At 44.3% G+C, this 17,171-nt stretch overlaps 2 protein-coding genes across 2 annotated transcripts; both read right to left on the reverse strand.

The window, feature by feature from the left end:
• Positions 1-2,573: 2,573 nt before the first annotated feature.
• Positions 2,574-7,979, reverse strand: irf4a (interferon regulatory factor 4a). The gene is given in 10 exon segments (XM_067252690.1): positions 2,574-2,960; positions 3,068-3,180; positions 4,300-4,719; positions 5,124-5,213; positions 5,598-5,664; positions 5,666-5,782; positions 6,009-6,097; positions 6,824-7,010; positions 7,268-7,467; positions 7,858-7,979. Coding segments are annotated over 10 exon segments (1,548 nt in total). The 5' UTR covers position 7,979; the 3' UTR covers positions 2,574-2,816.
• Positions 7,980-8,434: 455 nt separating this feature from the next.
• dusp22b (dual specificity phosphatase 22b) lies at positions 8,435-15,971 on the reverse strand. Its single transcript, XM_067253332.1, has 7 exons — positions 15,829-15,971; positions 15,112-15,145; positions 14,825-14,907; positions 13,978-14,027; positions 12,604-12,678; positions 12,041-12,212; positions 8,435-9,749 (listed from the first exon to the last, which is right to left on the reverse strand). The coding sequence occupies exons 1-7, from the start codon at positions 15,847-15,849 to the stop codon at positions 9,603-9,605; spliced, it is 582 nt and encodes a 193-aa protein (XP_067109433.1). The 5' UTR covers positions 15,850-15,971; the 3' UTR covers positions 8,435-9,602.
• Between the last annotated feature and the right edge of the window lie 1,200 nt (positions 15,972-17,171).

The following is a 17,171-nucleotide window of genomic DNA, read 5'->3' on the forward strand; positions in this document are numbered from 1 at the left end:
CCTTACGTGGAGACCACAGGTAGTTTTCCTTCCTATTTCCTTGCCCACCAGTTTCGTCTCAGAGGAACAGGTGGGGTTTTCCCATCACTAGTTACGTGATAACCAAGATGTAATGCAGAACCTTTTTACCACTCTATTACCCTCACATTCAATCGAATCCTAATCCTTTCATCTAAATTGAAATCATATCAGTGTAAACGTAATCAGAAACGTCAACCTGCCAATGCGGGTAACGCGTAGTGGATGACTTACATTCAACCGAAACGTGTTACGGACCAACCATCGTCCAACGATTTAAAGTTACAGTCCAGACAAGGTACAGATGTTGATACAAAAGCACATTTTCAGGCTGGTGTGGCCATAGTGGAACTGGGCCCTCGTCTAACAGCACATTGAGCAGCCGAATGGAATCATTCTATGATTACAGCTTCCTCCCTGCACCGCTAGATAAGTGATAACATCAATTTAATGCAAACTGTAGAAGTAAACTATTATGTTGCTACCTCTAGGCATTGGAGAATTGAAACAGAATCAAAGTGAAAGAGAGTGTGAGAGAAAGTGAGAGAGAGAGAGAGAGAGAGAGAGAGAGAGAGAGAGAGAGAGAGAGAGAGAGAGAGAGAGAGAGAGAGAGAGAGAGAAATTACAACTCAAAGGACATCACATTTATGTTGCCTTTTACTTAATTAAAGGGACTTCTTATATCTTCTTTAGCTCGAATAAGTAACTATGGATGACAGGTGAACTGATGAACGTTCCAGGCAGAAGACTGGGTGTGGCGGATGAGTCCCGGGGTATTGGCAGGGATTCTCTGAGCCCGGAACATTCCCCAGAGATGCCTGGATGGCAGAAAGGGGAAATGGAGAGTAGAGGAGGATTGGGAGGTGAGTTGCAAAAGTAGTATGCAACACACAAGTGCAAGAGGAGAGGTTGTAGCTACAGTGTGGTCGCCTATTGAGAGGTCTCAGGTGTGGTATTGTGATGAGCAGAAGGGCACCGGGTGTGTAATTGTGATTGGCTAATGAGTATCTGGTGTGGGGTCATGACAGGACATGAGTTGTGGCGTGGTCTTCTCCTCCCCAAAACTTCAGTTACATCTAACTGTTTCTTCCGGGAGTGAATTGTATGTTATTCATTACAAATGGCTGCAAGCAGCGATGAGGGGGTTAAGCAGTCAAGCAGCGCACAGTCACCATGGCAACTTGATCTGATCATGTTATGTACAAAACATAGCTGTCAGCACTGAAAGGGAGTTTTATGTCAGTTGACCAGAGAATGGATGTAGCTCATATATGACCTCACGTCCTGTTCTGGTTGTTTGCTTTGATTGAAAACCCAATGTGGCGGACATCGACATCGTGGAGTGTGTTAAACTGCTTGGCTTGATGCGAGGAATCCAATTTCAAATACATTTTTGAAAACAGGGCACACGGTTGAAAAGTAAGGCTCTTAAACCCCTCCAAATTGGAACTATTGGTGGCGCTAGAGTGCTTGAGGGGCAGGCACGAATGAGGGAAAAGATTCAGGGAACTGTCCCCAATCAGAGTGGCCAATTTCACAATATTTTACACATGGTTCTAGGGGCTACCATAGGCCTACCTCAATGCCAAAAGAAGATGCTTTTCTGCTTGGACCCTAAATATCACAACCCAAAGTGGATGTTGTTGACAGGCTCAGTGAATGATTTACAACCAATCAGGAATCCTCAGTCATGTATATTTGGCCTTGTGTTGTCCCCTATCGTGTGTGTAAGAGTGTGTGTTTCTCTTGAGGGCCAGTCTTCCGCTGCACCTGTGCTCGATGCTTCCTGCCACACACACCCTCAGACCGACACTGTCCCCCTCCCCCCAACATAGACCCCAAACCGCATCCTCTACACACTGTCGTAAATGGTGTTGCTAGTGCACACCCAAGCTCTCCCTCTTCTGTTGCTGTGAACATTCTCGCGTCGAATGCAACGTGACAAACGGTGAGGCGAGTGCCTGGAGAGAGGAGGTGAAGTGAAAGTGTGAATGCGAGGCTGGTAAAGAGAGAGAGACAAGCAGGGTCTTTCCCCTCCCTTCCCCCCCCCCCCCTACACTCTACTATGGCAGGTATTGTGGTTTGTTACCTGTGGGCTTGAACGCTTTCCCATCATTAGCCACAGACGTCACAGGAAAAGGAGTAACCCACACGCAGACACGCGCACACACACGCTGACACACATACACATGTTCACACACTCACGTACGCGCCGCTGACGCACACACACACGCTGACAACACATACTCCCTCTGACACACACATACACGATCACATACTTCACACATACCTCAGCTCTAGTGGTAAACACATTACAGACAGAGCAGAGGCCAGGGTGAGATACACAGTAAGGGGATTAAGAAAACAAAACAGCCAAATTGTACAAACTACTGGGGTGAGATGCGATCGTTTTTTCATGGGATCATCGTTTTGTGTAGTTGTAAAATATCTTGAACATCTCAGTTATTGTAATTTGACATTCAGATCCACAGTCAGACTTTTCTGGAGAAGGAATCCTGAGGATCCTTGAAAATCAGTGCCCTCAAGGTTTTAAAAGCAAAATATTATATATCTTTATTCAAATAAAAGAAAAAGAAGTCACAAAATATCGGAAATACAAATCTGTACATAACCATCTATGCTCTGATCCATCTATCAAGCTAATGCTCCGCAATAGTTATTTTGCCACATTGGTGAATTAGCCTCCAATCATGTCATACCCAACACAGTCCATGGTTTTATGCATGTGTCTATATATGTCTAGATGTGTGTGTGTGTGTGAGTGTGTGTGTGTGTGGTCATAAGTCCAGGCTGTGTTGCAGGTTCCTCTGGTAGTCCCCTGGAGGAGAGGGCTCTTGGGTCTGGAGATCATAGCCCCGCAGGTAGGCACCGCTGCTCTGCTGGGAGTAGTACACAAGCTTCCTGGCAAACATGGGCTCCACCTGCAACACAAGAACCTCACTGTCATCAACCAGCCCAGGGGAGAACAAGGAGGGGTGTGTCCACGGATAGTGGGCCGAGGAGGGCTGCGCTGTGCCGTGTGCGGTACCTGAGCTGTGATCATCTTCCTCTGGCGCTGGGGGTCTGGGTACTCGTCTCCGAAACACAGCACCACCTGGTGTCTGGGCATGGGACGGCCGTGGTGAATATAGCCCTGGAGTTCTGGGGGGAGAGAGGTGGAGGAAGGGGGTAATGGTGGGAGGGAGAGAGAGAGAGGGGGTAGAGGGTGTCATGAGATAATCGTATCACCCTCAAGCAGCAGCACTTTGACCAGCTGTTGTGCTCCTGAAAAAGAGGAGTGTAGGATAGTCCATCTCTCCTACACTACAGTAGATGGGTTGAAATAGATGAGTGCAATAACTGCAGCTCATGTTAGGGCAATACAAGGTTGATGTTACACACATTCTAGTGAATCAGATCAGGGAGAGAAGCTAAGGACATTGTTGATGAGCCTTTTAGCAGATTTGGGTGATCGGTTGGCCTATAATATAAGACTTTATTTATATAGCACATTTCATACAAGATTTGCAACTCAAAGTGCTTTACATAAAATCAATAAAAACAATATTATAAGCAATAAAAGTAATAAAACCCTTTTGAAAACAGACCGCAGTCTTTGGGGCAATCCAGAACACAAAAGCCACAGTCTTTGCGGTATCTCAAGCCACGGTCTTTGTGGTTTCCCCTTCCAAATATAAATAAAAATGGCAAAATATTATGTAACTAATTCAAATCCAAAACACCCAATCTCAGGCCTTTTGCAGAGCAGTCCAGAACCTATGTTGCTCAAGCCTTTCGATTACAAGCCGCAGTCTTTTCAGTATCTCGAGCCACAGTCTTTGTGGTTACCCAATATAAATAAAATGTAACACAATCAGCAAAAAGAATAACACAAGTCAAACACAAGCCGCAGTCTTTGCGGGAATCCAAAAAATCTCTAAAAACAATAATACAACTAAGAAAAGTAATAAAACCCTATCACGCAGTAGGACAATCATCATCCTCATCACGACCCTCACCATCATCCTCATTCCCCTCACCATCATCCTCAACACCAACATCCTCACCATCACAATCACCATCATCCTCATCACCACCATCCTTACCATCACAATCACCATCATCATCACCATCACAATCACCATCATCCTCATCACCACCCTCACCACCAAACCTCATTCCCCTCACCATCATCCTCATCCCCACCACCCCCCACCTCATCCTACAGCTGCAGTCCCTCCCATATCTTCAGCAGCACAGTAGCTGGGTCCCGGTGCTCACCGTTGAGGAACAGCTGGGTATCAAACAGCTTGCAGGTCTGCTCCTTCTCCAGCTTGTTGGGCTTGTCTCTGTGGGGGGCCAGCGGGCCCTCCCAGTACACGCGACCCTGGCACAAGCGCCTGCCGTACAGCCCGTCGGCCGCCATCCACAGCAGCACGCCGCGCTCCAGGACGTTGGTCAGCTTGTCCGCCCCCCTGCGCTGGGACTGGGGGTAGGGCGAGGGGAAGAGGATGGTCTCGGCGCCGCCCGGCTGCTCCTCTGCCCCGGGTAGGGGGGACGAGGGGGAGGAGGGGCTGGAGGAGGAGGAGGAGGAGGTGGTGGAGGGGGGGGAGGAGGTGATGCGGCAGCCGCCTGGGCTGGAGGTGGTGACCTCCTTCACCAGGAACTCACGATAGAACAGGGACACGTGCAGGCCGCAGTCTAGTGGAGCGAGGATAAGCAGTCAACCAAACATAAACCAGATGGTAAATCTTCCTTTGTTATCCACACATTTCCTGTCATGGTTTATGACTTATTTTTCTATTTCATTAAACACTTACACATGTTATGTCCATATAGTCTTACAACACTTTGACCCATTATGACAGAAGACAATGCTACTGTGTGCTATATTAGACTGTGATTCGTTTAATGACCTGTAAAACAGGGAAGAGAACGTGCCATAGAAAACAGCAAATGATCAACAAAAAAGTTGAACATTAATTCCATTCACTAGCCTTGCCTATTGTGTCTACGGTTTTGTGTTTGATAAAGTGTGTAGCCTACTCTGTGCGTGTATAAATGTGTGTGTGTGTGTGTGTGTGTGTACAGAAGTATCTCTTTACCAGAAATGGCAGTGCTGTGGTCCACTGTGTACGATGTGGCGTGGGACTCAGTGGGGGAGTAGGAGTAGAAGGAGCCTGTGATCTGGTACCCTGAAGGGAGCAAAGGATCAAACACAGGACCCTTGACATTCTCCACACACACCAAAAACCAAAGCAGTTCTGAGTTTGGAGTGTCTCTTGAAACAGTAGCTCACCTATTCTCTACTGTGCCAGATATGGTCTGGCGCTGTGAGTACTCAACGTGTGGCTTTTTTAATGTCAGGAGGAACCTGCCTAATGTGTGCTGAATAAACCTTTAACGTTTTTGGAGAAGTGGCAGCGGTCGAATCTCTTCTACAGAACCATGAGCTTTGTTTGTCTCTATGCAACCCTTTCCTCTGTTTCACAATTAGAGTACAGATGTTGGTGTTTTATAGTCAGGGCTCCACTGGTTGTGTTGAGGCAACGTGTGGTGGAGTGCGTGGTGGGCTTTACCGTTGTCGGAAGGCCAGGGCCTGCCTAGAGGAGGGTAGTGGCACTGCCCGAACTGGAGCTCTCCGTGCGAGGGCTGGTGAGGAGGAGGAGGGGGGGGGAGGAGGAGGAGGGGGAGGAAGGGGAGGATGCTCGGGTGGGTACTCTCTCCAGTCCTTCCTGTCCTGGAAAGGCATGTAGCCGGGTACCTAATGAGGAAGAGAATGATGTTAGTAGCTGCTTACAAGAAACCCGAGTGTAACCTAGCAGAGCTAGAATTTGGTTCACGGTGAATGCTCTAAGCACTCAAGGATGGCATCCACATGGCAATAATCATACATTAAGGAAATGCTTTGAAAATCAATCTTCGACCGATAGGCCTACTTGAGAACACAGCATTTTAAAGTTGTTGAACAGGCGTAAGAATTGACCCACCTGGTTCTGCAGAGAGGCGTATGGAGGAAGCGTGTAGCTTAAAGAGTTTGTGTGTGACATTGAATCCTCCACATTGCCCATTTTCATCCCTAGATCACACCAACAACAACGACCAACAATCAGGAACGGAGATCTGTGCGAAATGTGTCATCCTTCCACCCTCAGAAACAACTGGCCTTCTCTAGAACTTCTAGAGGTCATACACGATTGAGGAATGAATCACATGAATCACGCAGCTTTTCAGTTTATTTTCTCATAACTACTCAAGGTGAGAAGATGTTTAAAAAACATGTGAGGTCAAGTGGCTTGTCAACAGAGTCAAAGCAATAACAAATGTGCAAACAACAAAAGTTTTGTAAAGCACATTCTAACCCTGTAAAGCAGGTTGAAAGCAAACTGTCTGCTGGTAGTGGTCTGTATACTGAAAGGGCCTGTAGGGGGGTTGTCAGGTTCTTAGTGAGTCTCATGCAAAGCTGGAACTGACTGTCAGTGTTGTGCATGTTCATTCTGCTCATGCTAACCGAAGGCCTCTAAAAAAAGCTCTGAGGCCTATTTGGTACATTCAGCTTCCTCTGTGCTTCCTGCTTCATCAGCCTAGGGTAAAACCAAACATTCATTGTGACATTCAATTAATTATGTTATTACTTGGTATTCTTTACTGAGTTTAGAAGTTCCAAAAAAGGAAATAAATTTGTTAGTGATGGATACAAAACAATGGACAATCCAGTATGACTACTTGTCACTGCTAACTCCAATGTCAGTACCTCTCTATATTAACTCTACCTTTACACAGAATGATGAAAGTATTCACTTGCCTCTTTTTGCTCCCTCAGGAATGATTCTGTAAACTTTGTAGGGGTCTGAAATATCCAGCTGGCTCTTGTCCACCAGTTCGTCAAAGTCATTACTTTTGTTGAGGGCACACCGTAGTCTTGTCTTCCACGTAGGAGGATCTGGTTTGTCTACCCCTTCCCTGTATTTACCCTTGAAAAGTGCCCAAGCCTGAAACGATTATCAATATTCAATGGTTCTATCAATACTTTCAATTTTTTTTGAAAAGTCTACGATAGGCTATATCAGGTAGGTTTTTCTGCAAAACATCCTTTAAACTTGGCAACAGTATCCCTTCACATTGGCTAGTTAAATATAGTTATGTATTATTTAGACTTCCATTTGGGCAAAATATTTTGCTATACTTGCTATTGTAGCGAAGTATTCTGTATCGCGCTGCGCTCAGGCCAAAGGGTGCGCGGACGCACCTTGAAGAGCGCGGCATCCTCATCTCGATTGTAGTCTTGTTTTCCCGCGTGTTTCCAGGGAATCCTGAAAATGGTTTTCTCGTCATTCTCCCAAACCAATCCGGGGTACCCGTGGCTGTCAATCTGATCGATCAGCCACTGTCTAAGCTTCCCGTTGCCGCAACTGACAGACAGGTTGCTGTCCTCCTCTACATTCATATCTGTCAAAAGCGCATGCAAGACAAGTGTGGGCATGATGATGAGAGATGCAAAGCTTCTGTAGAGTTCAACAATGCACAGCAAATATGTTTGGGTAAAATGGAGATGGACATGTTGATGAAGTTATCACGATTCAGTGTCCAAACTTACCTCTTAATTTGGTTAAGAATAAATAATGTGTCATTACATGAATTCATGCACATATCCACATAGCATTAGAAAATAATGACTATTGAGAGCCGCTCGAGCTTTTTTCTCAATGGTGCTAAACACGTATCACGCTGTAGTAACATTATCATTTTTGATAACGTTATTAAACAGAGAAAAACTTGATATGCGCGACAGTCTGTACGGTATCTTAATTGTTTATTGCTTGATAAACCAGTTCCTACCTTTGACCATGGGAGTTCCTTTGATGAAATCAGTCTGACAGTTTTCAGAAACGTTTTGGGGTGTCCTACTCTTCAATATATATCTTGATTTGCCTGGGCGGGAGGGGCTTCTGCGTAACATCATCTCTCGAAGAAGCGATACGCGTGAAGTAAGTAAGACTTTATTTATATAGCACATTTCATACAAGAATTGTAGCTCAAGGTGCTTTACATAAAATCAATAAAAACAATAATACAAGTGATAAATAATTCAAACAAAAATAAAAATCCCAATAAGATCTCTGTTCAAGAGAGAAAACAACTTTAAAAAGTAGGAAAACCCTTTTGAGATAAAATTACTTAAATGCTTCGGTAAAAAGGTAGGTTTTAAGCTGTCTTTTAAAAATGTCTAGATTGTTTGCTTCCCTAATATTTATGGGTAATTTGTTCCATAGTTTTGGGGCGTAATTGACAAAGGCCGAATAACCAATCTTCTTATGACTGCTTCTGGTGACCTCTAATAGGCCTGCATTTGATGATCGCAGTGTTCTAGCTGGTGTGTAGTTTATAAAGGAGTTAGCAATGTAGCTAGGTCCTTGTCCGTGTAGAGCTTTGTATGTGAGGAAAAGGACCTTAAAGTCAAGTGCCCTGTGTTCCATTTCTTTGAAGCTTATCGGGTAGGCTGCGTTTAGTACAGTAAGCAGGTGGGGAATCCCTCCACAGCAGCAATACAGGACGCAAACACCGGAGTAGAATGGAACAATTACCTGCGAATAATTTTTAAACAAAATCTCCCTAAACTTGTCGTCATTAATTATTCCACTGATCGTATTTTTGTCTGTTGCCATCAAATTTAAACAATACACGTATTAATCTTTAAAATTACGTTTTGTTTTAAAGTAGGCTACTATGGATAACGTATATATAAACCCACAATGCTTCAAGTGTATGGGGGAGTAATTTTACGTAGGCACATTTAACGACATTGGACTCAGTGGTGTAATTTCTTTGACAGATGAACTTTGGCTTCGCAGTGATGGTTATGGCTGCCCTCCAGTGGCTACACTACATAAAAGGCTATTAGCTACATGTTCACATCTTAATCTAAACCGGTTTTGGGCTCCAGTAAAGTAGCTATGAGATCATTAAAGGCACTAAATTAAAGAGCCCCAAAGAAGACGGACTGTTTTTAACTATGTAGCCGGGTGAATAAATAGTTTACCCAACATCTTAAATTTAGGCACGTTGTCTGTTGAGCAGGCCGTTTTCAGATGCAGTCATGCAAGGCCTGTCTTGCACAGTGCACAAACAGGAAGAGGGCCAGGAAGCATAGGTAAATAGAGCTGAGAATGTCATCACATTCTGACAGTGGGTAGTCTTCCAACCGTTACAACTCTTAAATTATTTTATTATGGCACAAATATGTAGCTGACATGTCTTCAAGCTCATTACAACCACATTGTACAAGTTTAGTAAAAAATAAAATAACAACAGACATACTTAACATGGCATACTGTACGTATGCCTATATACATACATTAAGGATAATAGAAGCTGTAACATTAGCTATAAACTTCTAAAAAAATCATTTTTCAAAATCCTGTTACGTCGTATTTACTTCCTTCATCCAACTCTTTCCAGCAGAGACTTAAAGAGCAACAACAGTCTGTTCCAAAACAGTGCTGACAGAGAGACATGACTCCCCTCTCAGGGCCAGGATGGTATCATCCAGTAGTGCAACCCTTTTAGACCTTGGGTATGGAGTCTCAGGAACCCTGCAGCCCTGGTGGGGGGGAGGCCTGCACCTCCACATCCACCTTGTTGGGTTTGGGGCTGCTGGCTAAAAGGATGCGGATGTCAACCTCGTCATGGAATGGGTTTTCTTTATACTCCGTCCTCAGCCACTCCCTAAACTGGGGAGAGAGAGAGAGAGAGAGAGAGAGAGAGAGAGAGAGAGAGAGAGAGAGAGAGAGAGAGAGAGAGAGAGAGAGAGAAGAGAGAGAGAAAGAGAGAGAGAGAGATGAATCATGGATGGTAGCACCACCAGCATTGTTTCTCAGGTCCCCCCCACAAGATTGGACCTGAGGACCTACACCTTCACTATAGTGCTGACATTGTGACCATTGTATATTGCACATTGTCAATGCAGCATCATACCAACCAGCAACCAATTTATGTTCCCACAATGGCCCTGGCCCTGCGTGTCAGAGCCGGGACTCGAACTCGGATCTCCCGTGTGAGGGTCCGACTCACATTCCTTGAGCCACTGGAGGATGGTGAACCCAATAGTAAGACGCACGCAGCACTGGAAATGCTGAATGTTTTAATCAGTTTGAGCAAAAGTCCATAGGTTGGCAAAGAATCGCAAAAAGTAGTACTCCAAAAAAACACTGACTTTGGAAACCGACATAGGCAACCGGCATCAGAAAACCTAAACATCAAGGCAGCTAAGGCAGAGTCCCTTCAATACACCTAGCAGGACGAGGCCCAGGTGAACCTAATAACATAATTACAGCTGAGCAAGCCAGGCATGAGGACCTCTAGTGGCCAAAACACAAAAAAACAAGCAATACACAGACACTGCGTCTGTCAGGAGCAAGGAGACCCTGTGCCCTTTAGCCAATATATTATACACAGAAACCTGGTGAGGCTAAGTGGCTTTTCTAGCTGGGTTGAGTAGTGTTAAATTAAGTCATTTGGCAAGTGGCAATTGGACACTTTTTGGGATGGTTTGCCCTTCATTGATTTTTATTTTGAACAATACTCTCCAAAAGCCTATCCAAACACTTTTTCGTTTACTATCCAAAGGCTTTTATTTTGATACAGTGCATCATGTTTTGATTTGTTGGGATGTGATTAGATATTTGTGGTACTATAGGGTCAGGGGTACGGTGTTCATTTTAGGACATCCTCAGATCTCAGACTCAAGAGTCAGACTCAAACGAAAAGGCATCAGGTCTCGGACCAAAAGTGGTCAGACTCAGGCGAAACAACATTGGGCTAGCCTAAAAGTCAGTCAGTCTCAGAAAAACATCTTTCATCTTTAGACAAAACAGAATTAGGTCTCGGTAAAAACGGCCACGGACCAAAAGTCGTCAGTCTCAGACAAAACATTGTCAGCATTGTCCAGAAGCAAATATTTGAGAGGCTCAATGGCACAATAACAGGCATACTGAGTAGAGCTGCAATAACAGCTCAGAGATGCTTCAGTCCATAAACTCTGTAGGTAAATTTAAATTATGAATCTGTTAAATTTTACTCCTACCCAGGGCTATGCAGTTTCAATGTAAAATAGCTATTTCAGAATTGCTAGGCTTACTCTGTGGCTGTAAAGTTTCGTGCATAACATTAATAACTAATACATAGCCTTAATTACACAACGCAATCGCCATTAACGTATATCATGAAGGAAACGATTCAAACGAAAAATATGTTGTGTACTATCACAGACCTTCTGCTAGTTTGTTTAGTGTGTTAGTATATGTTTGACTAGCGAAGTAAGTTAGCGACAAGTGAAGGCATTCATTGAAAATGTTCATAAAAATGTCAATTGTATTACTTCATTGTCTAACACTGAGTGTTTCTAACACTGAGTTTGTATATCCATGACAACCGGAGGACTAAACATGGGTTTACTTTACAAGAGTGAACTAGCTTGCAGAAAACAACTATTTCGTATTATATCATAAATAATTTTGCTTCCTGTACCTAACAGAAACAACACCACAGCGGTATTCACTGTAAAAGCTGCTATCTACTTTAGCTAATTCAGAAAGCTAGTCAACAGCTCCCTCATCTCTCTCTGACAACTTTTTTTCTGACAAAGTTTTGTCTGAGGCTGACAGAGGTTTTTCTGAGGCCGTTTGGTTTGATGCCGTTTCGCCTGAGACTGACGACTTTTGGTCCGAGGCCGTTTTTTCCGAGACCTAATGCTGTTTTGTCTGAAGATGACAGAGGTTTTTCTGAGACTGACTGACCTTTAGGCTACTCCAATGCTGTTTCGCCTGAGTCTGACGACTTTTGGTCCTGATGCCTGATCGTTTGAGTCTGACACTTGAGTCTGAGATCTGAGGATGTCCTAAAATGAACACCGTAGAGGGGTCTGTTAGTTCAAAGTTTGGGAGTAAGATATCTGGTAAACTCAAGTCATGCACATATCTTAGCACTACCATATTAACCCCTTGTGTCCGGTATATCTACTTACCTGGCTTGCCTGGGCGGTCTCAAACTCCTGCAATTGGCGCTGGAAGCCCAGGTTGGGGCCGGCACAAGGGCGAGCCACCTTAACGGCTGCCAGGGCCTCCTGCCAGCCCAGCCCTGTTGCCGTCATGATGTAGGCCACCACCAGGGTGACACTGCGGGACACGCCAGCCAGGCTGCCCACAGAGAGGAAAAGATGGATAGAAAAATCACTAGACATGACCAGAGTACAGAAAGCAAAGGACAAGGGACCTGGGTGTCTGTCTATCAGCGATCATCACGTTGATGAGCATGAATTCATTGAAATCTAGTTTGTCTGTCTTTTGGGAAGTTCAAGAATAACCACCTGCTTTATTAGTACATCTCAAGTTTAGAGCTAAACATGAGTTTACTGGTGTGCACTCAGCAGTGAACCATTGGTTTTATTTTTCGAAACGTAAAAACTATGAAATCTCACTGATTCCAACCCCAAATCACCATTAAAAAAAATTCCTGCGAAATGTCTAAGACTGATAGCCTACATAAATACTGTATATTGTTTATTTAAATTCCTTGGACGTCACTCACCAGTGGACTAAACAGCCTTCTCCTTTCAGTCGGGACTCATGCATGAACATGATACTTTGTTTGAAGTGCTGAGTCCTGGAGTCAAGTCACATTTACATCCATATATCAAACAAACAATGCTAACCAACGTTCTGTCCAACAAGCTCAAATATTAGTTTTCAAATAATGAACTGACACACAAGGATACATATGGTACACAAAAAAGTATAATTGGCTAGGGAGAATAGATGAGTCTTAACCCTTGTGTTATCTTCGGGTCATTCTGACCCATCAGTCATTGTGACCCACCGTCGTATTGCGACAAATTTACCGCATACAAAAACAAAGTGAAGCATTTTCTTTTAACCATTGGGCTGTCTCAGACCCCCCCCCCACATTACAACGGTTGAAATAAAATGATTTTTATTTGTTTTTGTATTGGGTAAAATTGGGTAAACACAACGATGGTTCGTTATGAACCTTTGGGTCATGTGACCCGAAGGCAGCACAAGGGTTAATATCAATAATGGTAGCTGATCGCATGTGGTTCAAGTGACAATCAGGTCCTAAACTTTTGAAAGTTTAGAATAACATGTCAATAACAAGTGTATATCTTGTATCGTTTGCAGAGTTAGTATTCACTCCATCCTCCCCCACAATCACAGGATCAGAAAGGGGTTTGGATAGGTAAGGCGGCATGAACAACCCCTAAGGGTCATCTACTGCCTGACAGGATCAGAATAACAAGGTGGCCTGCATGTGTTTCCGTCTATCTCTGAGAGAGAGAGGACTGGTTTCACGCCGGGGTCTGGTACAAAGAGGCACGGGGCTGGCATGGTGATGAGGGTGACAGGGACATTTGACACGTGAGTGTGTGTGTGGGGGTAAAAATAGTGTCAAAATAGGCGTGCAGCCGCGAGTGCAACCTTGCAGCACAGAGCTGGCTACTTCCTTCCTGCCTGCCTGTCAGGGAGCAGACCCCTGAAGGGGAGAGGGTGTGACGGTGTGTGTGCGCATGCACGTGCATGCTCTTATGAACGTTCGACATCCAGGTGTTGGTGCTACAGTCCATGCATGACATACTACACGACTGTAGTCCCATTACCTCGGATGGATGCATGTCAGTGTCACGCAAGGCCGATCGACAACTTCCTTGCGCAAACCCCAGTGTATTTATTCAGCGCTTTGGTTCCCAGTCAAGCAGTGTGCTTGTGAAAGAACATGGCTTTCCCGTCAGATGGAAACGAAGGCGAGACGCCCACGCAGCAACAAAGAGAATGGATCTACTCCTCACGGTCCTGCTCGGCTCTCTGTTCCCCCCCCCCCCCCCTCCCCGATGTGTGTGAGTGTGTGTGTGTCTGTGCGTGCGCGTATGTATGTGTTCGGAGTACTTACAGGTTTTGTGAAGGCAGGTCGGCCGCAGAGATACAAAGATAGGTCATTTCCTGCAGGGAGACAGCTTCCTGTTAGCCCCAAGTCTCTCCATCAGCAGCTCTGATCAGATATGCGTTCATCACACGTCATCATACCTCCGTCTAACCGCCGTTACCAGCAACCCTGAGACTCATTATGTAACACGCACACTCCAACAGACAGCATTCTGCTGTGTGATTGCAGTGCTGTTCTGGTGGTTGTGATGACAACAGATGGATTGGCTCTGGGTGGGGGGGGTAGTTTGGAGAGGGGTGTGGGGGGGGGAGTGAATAAGGTCAAGCTAGCTGCTGGGAGAAACTGATCTTTCATCAGTTCGTTGATTCACTAACTAGCAGTAAAAGGTCAGGATCTGAGGAGGAACAGCAGCACCTGGATCAGTGCCAAACACACAAGAGCCTGTCAGCTCGAGCAGCGGAGCTCTCCTTCTCTGTCGCCCACTCAACACCCCCCCCCTCCCCCGCCCACGCAGCGCACATTCCAGTGATCTATCAAAACCAACATGAGCTGTGCATGGCACAATGATAAGCTGCTGCAAAAAAAAGGCCGGATTTTTGGGGGACTGGCTGGCCTGTCCTGAAAGACCTGGCAGACGAGTCCTCGAAGCCTAACAGGATGTGATGTCAGGAGCACGAGGACTTGGCCATCGTGTACTGCGTCTGACAGTGGTATGAGGATATGGTTATCTGTTCATGAAACTGGCTTTTCAGCATTTCAAGAATGGAGAGGGTTTTTTTCTTTGAGGAAACACATTGGTAGGTGCTTATTTGGGAGATTTGGTGAGATGGTTTGTGTGAGGGTGGTGGTTTACCTGTAGGATAGGGGCGGCGCTGTCATGGATGGACAGGATGTGTGTGATGTTGTTCCTTGCCAGCTGTTCTCGGTCCCGAGCGTCTGGAACAAGACACAGGGTAAAGAGGGACATAAGAAATCGATTTGTCGATCATTTCTAAATGCTTTATGGGTTTTCTCAGATTGTAATATCAATAAGAGGGATGGTGGATTTAGATTCACATCGAGTCATGGGTTCCTGATAGAATTTGGTGCCGAACCCCCAAGGCAAATATCCAAATACCAGTATTAATTGATAAAACATACCTTTAAAATTTCCCAAGTACAGGTCAGGCAAGACCTGAAAGAGAATGAGCAGAAATGATTTCATACCAAGGCTATCTCTCAAGATTGTATATGCACAAAAGATGTACATACCCCTACTTGTAGTTAAAATGCTTACTGAACTACAATAGAAATGTTATTTTAGCCAGCGCATACAGAACATATATCACTCCAATGAAGGGGACACCGAAGCATCCTTGGTGACATGTCTGAGATATATTTAGTTGACACCAGGAACAACAGCTGAAGAAGCTTAGATGACTGAATTATGACAGAGCCATAATAAGAGATAACAATGGAGTAGCCTACTGGATGTTGTTGCCACAGATCTCTGACAGTGACCCTAAAATCCTTAAAAATGTCAGTATGTGTGTGTATGTGTTGTAAAGGACTGTATCCACATCGAATGATTATTTCTGTTACAGACCTGTCAAGATACTCAACTGTGCTCAACTGTACTTTACCGAGAAAGCTTAAAGGGGATCTTGCACTCACTCAACATAGGCAAACATGCAATTCAACAGATATGTAATAGGCGTATTCAGTTTTCGACACAAATTTTCTATGAGCGCTTTGGTCTGATCTAATTATGATAACGCCAGTCTATATTAGAGCGTACTCGAGTCTAGACCTGAATAACTTTTGGACAGCTGGAAGCGCATGCATATATTACAAACACAAAGTGTAAGAACAACGTACCTTGTTGAGACCATTACCCATTCTATACAAATACCTCAGTAAAACACTGAACGCCGAGGAAAATTACAATGTATTGCCCGAGGTATGAAGATTACGGCTGCTTTCCCAAAGCTGAGCGATATGAACAGCTCACTACGATTTGCAGTGTGCTGCAAACGCTGTCTGATTCAGATGTATTCTGGGAATTGTAGTTCTCGTTTTCAACAAGGCGTGTGCTTTTCAAAAGCATGTTAGAAATACTAGAAATACCATGAGGAGCCTATTTCAACTAGGGCTGAGAAAAGGTATGGTCACATGCCAAATTTTCAGGATGCAAGTGGTCTCTGTGAAAAACGTTTTAATTGAATTTATGATTAGGCCTAATTGTCAGCAAATTATGTAGCCTAATTTGTATGGAAAATTTAACACAATTGTAATTTTCACAATGCAGGCTTTTGTGATTTTCTTTTCCAGACAAAGATAATAATGCTGAGACAGCATCTTTATGCTCCATACTACATCTTAGTCCCAACAACCAAACTTCAGGCTAGGGTGACCGTGACAACAAAGCAGTGGATAGTGATCTTACCTAATGATCATGAGTCATTTGGAGATGTGGCCTACAACAGAGAAACGGCGAATAATGATGTTAAATACTTTGATGTGGTTTCCGTGTGGGACACAGGGTTGGATCACTTAGATACCTCAGATAGGCTTACGCTGCATGCCACCCACACTCACATGCGTTACAATTCAGGTGGTTTCCCGACATGCTTTCAGAGAAGCTTTTTTATCAATGGATCATATTCTCAATTGTGTGTTTTTCTTTCTTTCTTTTTTCACTGTCGCTATCGTATGATTAGTCTTAATGCCAATAAGTGAAAGTTTTTCCCCCCACCTCATGGCTGGAAAAACATTTCAAATAGGCTATTGTCTGTATGTTCCCTCTCATATTCTGTTCAGTTTCACTGCACAGTACTCTGAACACAACAAATACAATTTACAAACACATAAGAACCAACCTCTCTCGTGCGCGCCCGCGAGCGCTCACACACACACATCGACACCATCAATGTAAGCCTACATCTGACAATACACTGCCAATAATATATTTTTTTTTATTGCAGTTTTTCTCAATTGTTTACACACAAATACTGGTACTTGAGACACAATGACCACAACATGTAACTCATGCACCAACCCCATGAACCAATTCTGCTAAACTACAAGCACAATTCCTGCTTTACACTCAAATTGCAGTTCTAAAACACACTTTTTTCAAAACACTACACACAATTTTCATGAAGAAAATCTTTTGTTTTCACAAGGAACACACTGCCATTCAAATACGCACACTGACTCAT

This window comes from Osmerus mordax, chromosome 16 (assembly GCF_038355195.1).
Source record: "Osmerus mordax isolate fOsmMor3 chromosome 16, fOsmMor3.pri, whole genome shotgun sequence".
Taxonomy (NCBI): Eukaryota; Metazoa; Chordata; class Actinopteri; order Osmeriformes; family Osmeridae; genus Osmerus; species Osmerus mordax.

Bases quoted from the DNA above. Each gene is read 5' to 3' on its own strand.
- dusp22b (XM_067253332.1), bottom strand. From the start codon at position 15,849: ATGGGTAATGGTCTCAACAAG. The intron at 12,213-12,603 runs GTGAGTGACGTC...CTCTGTGGGCAG, and splicing joins GAAGGCTGTTTAGTCCACTG to CCTGGCTGGCGTGTCCCGCA. The intron at 9,750-12,040 runs GTAAGTAGATAT...CTCTCTCCCCAG, and splicing joins AGACCGCCCAGGCAAGCCAG to TTTAGGGAGTGGCTGAGGAC.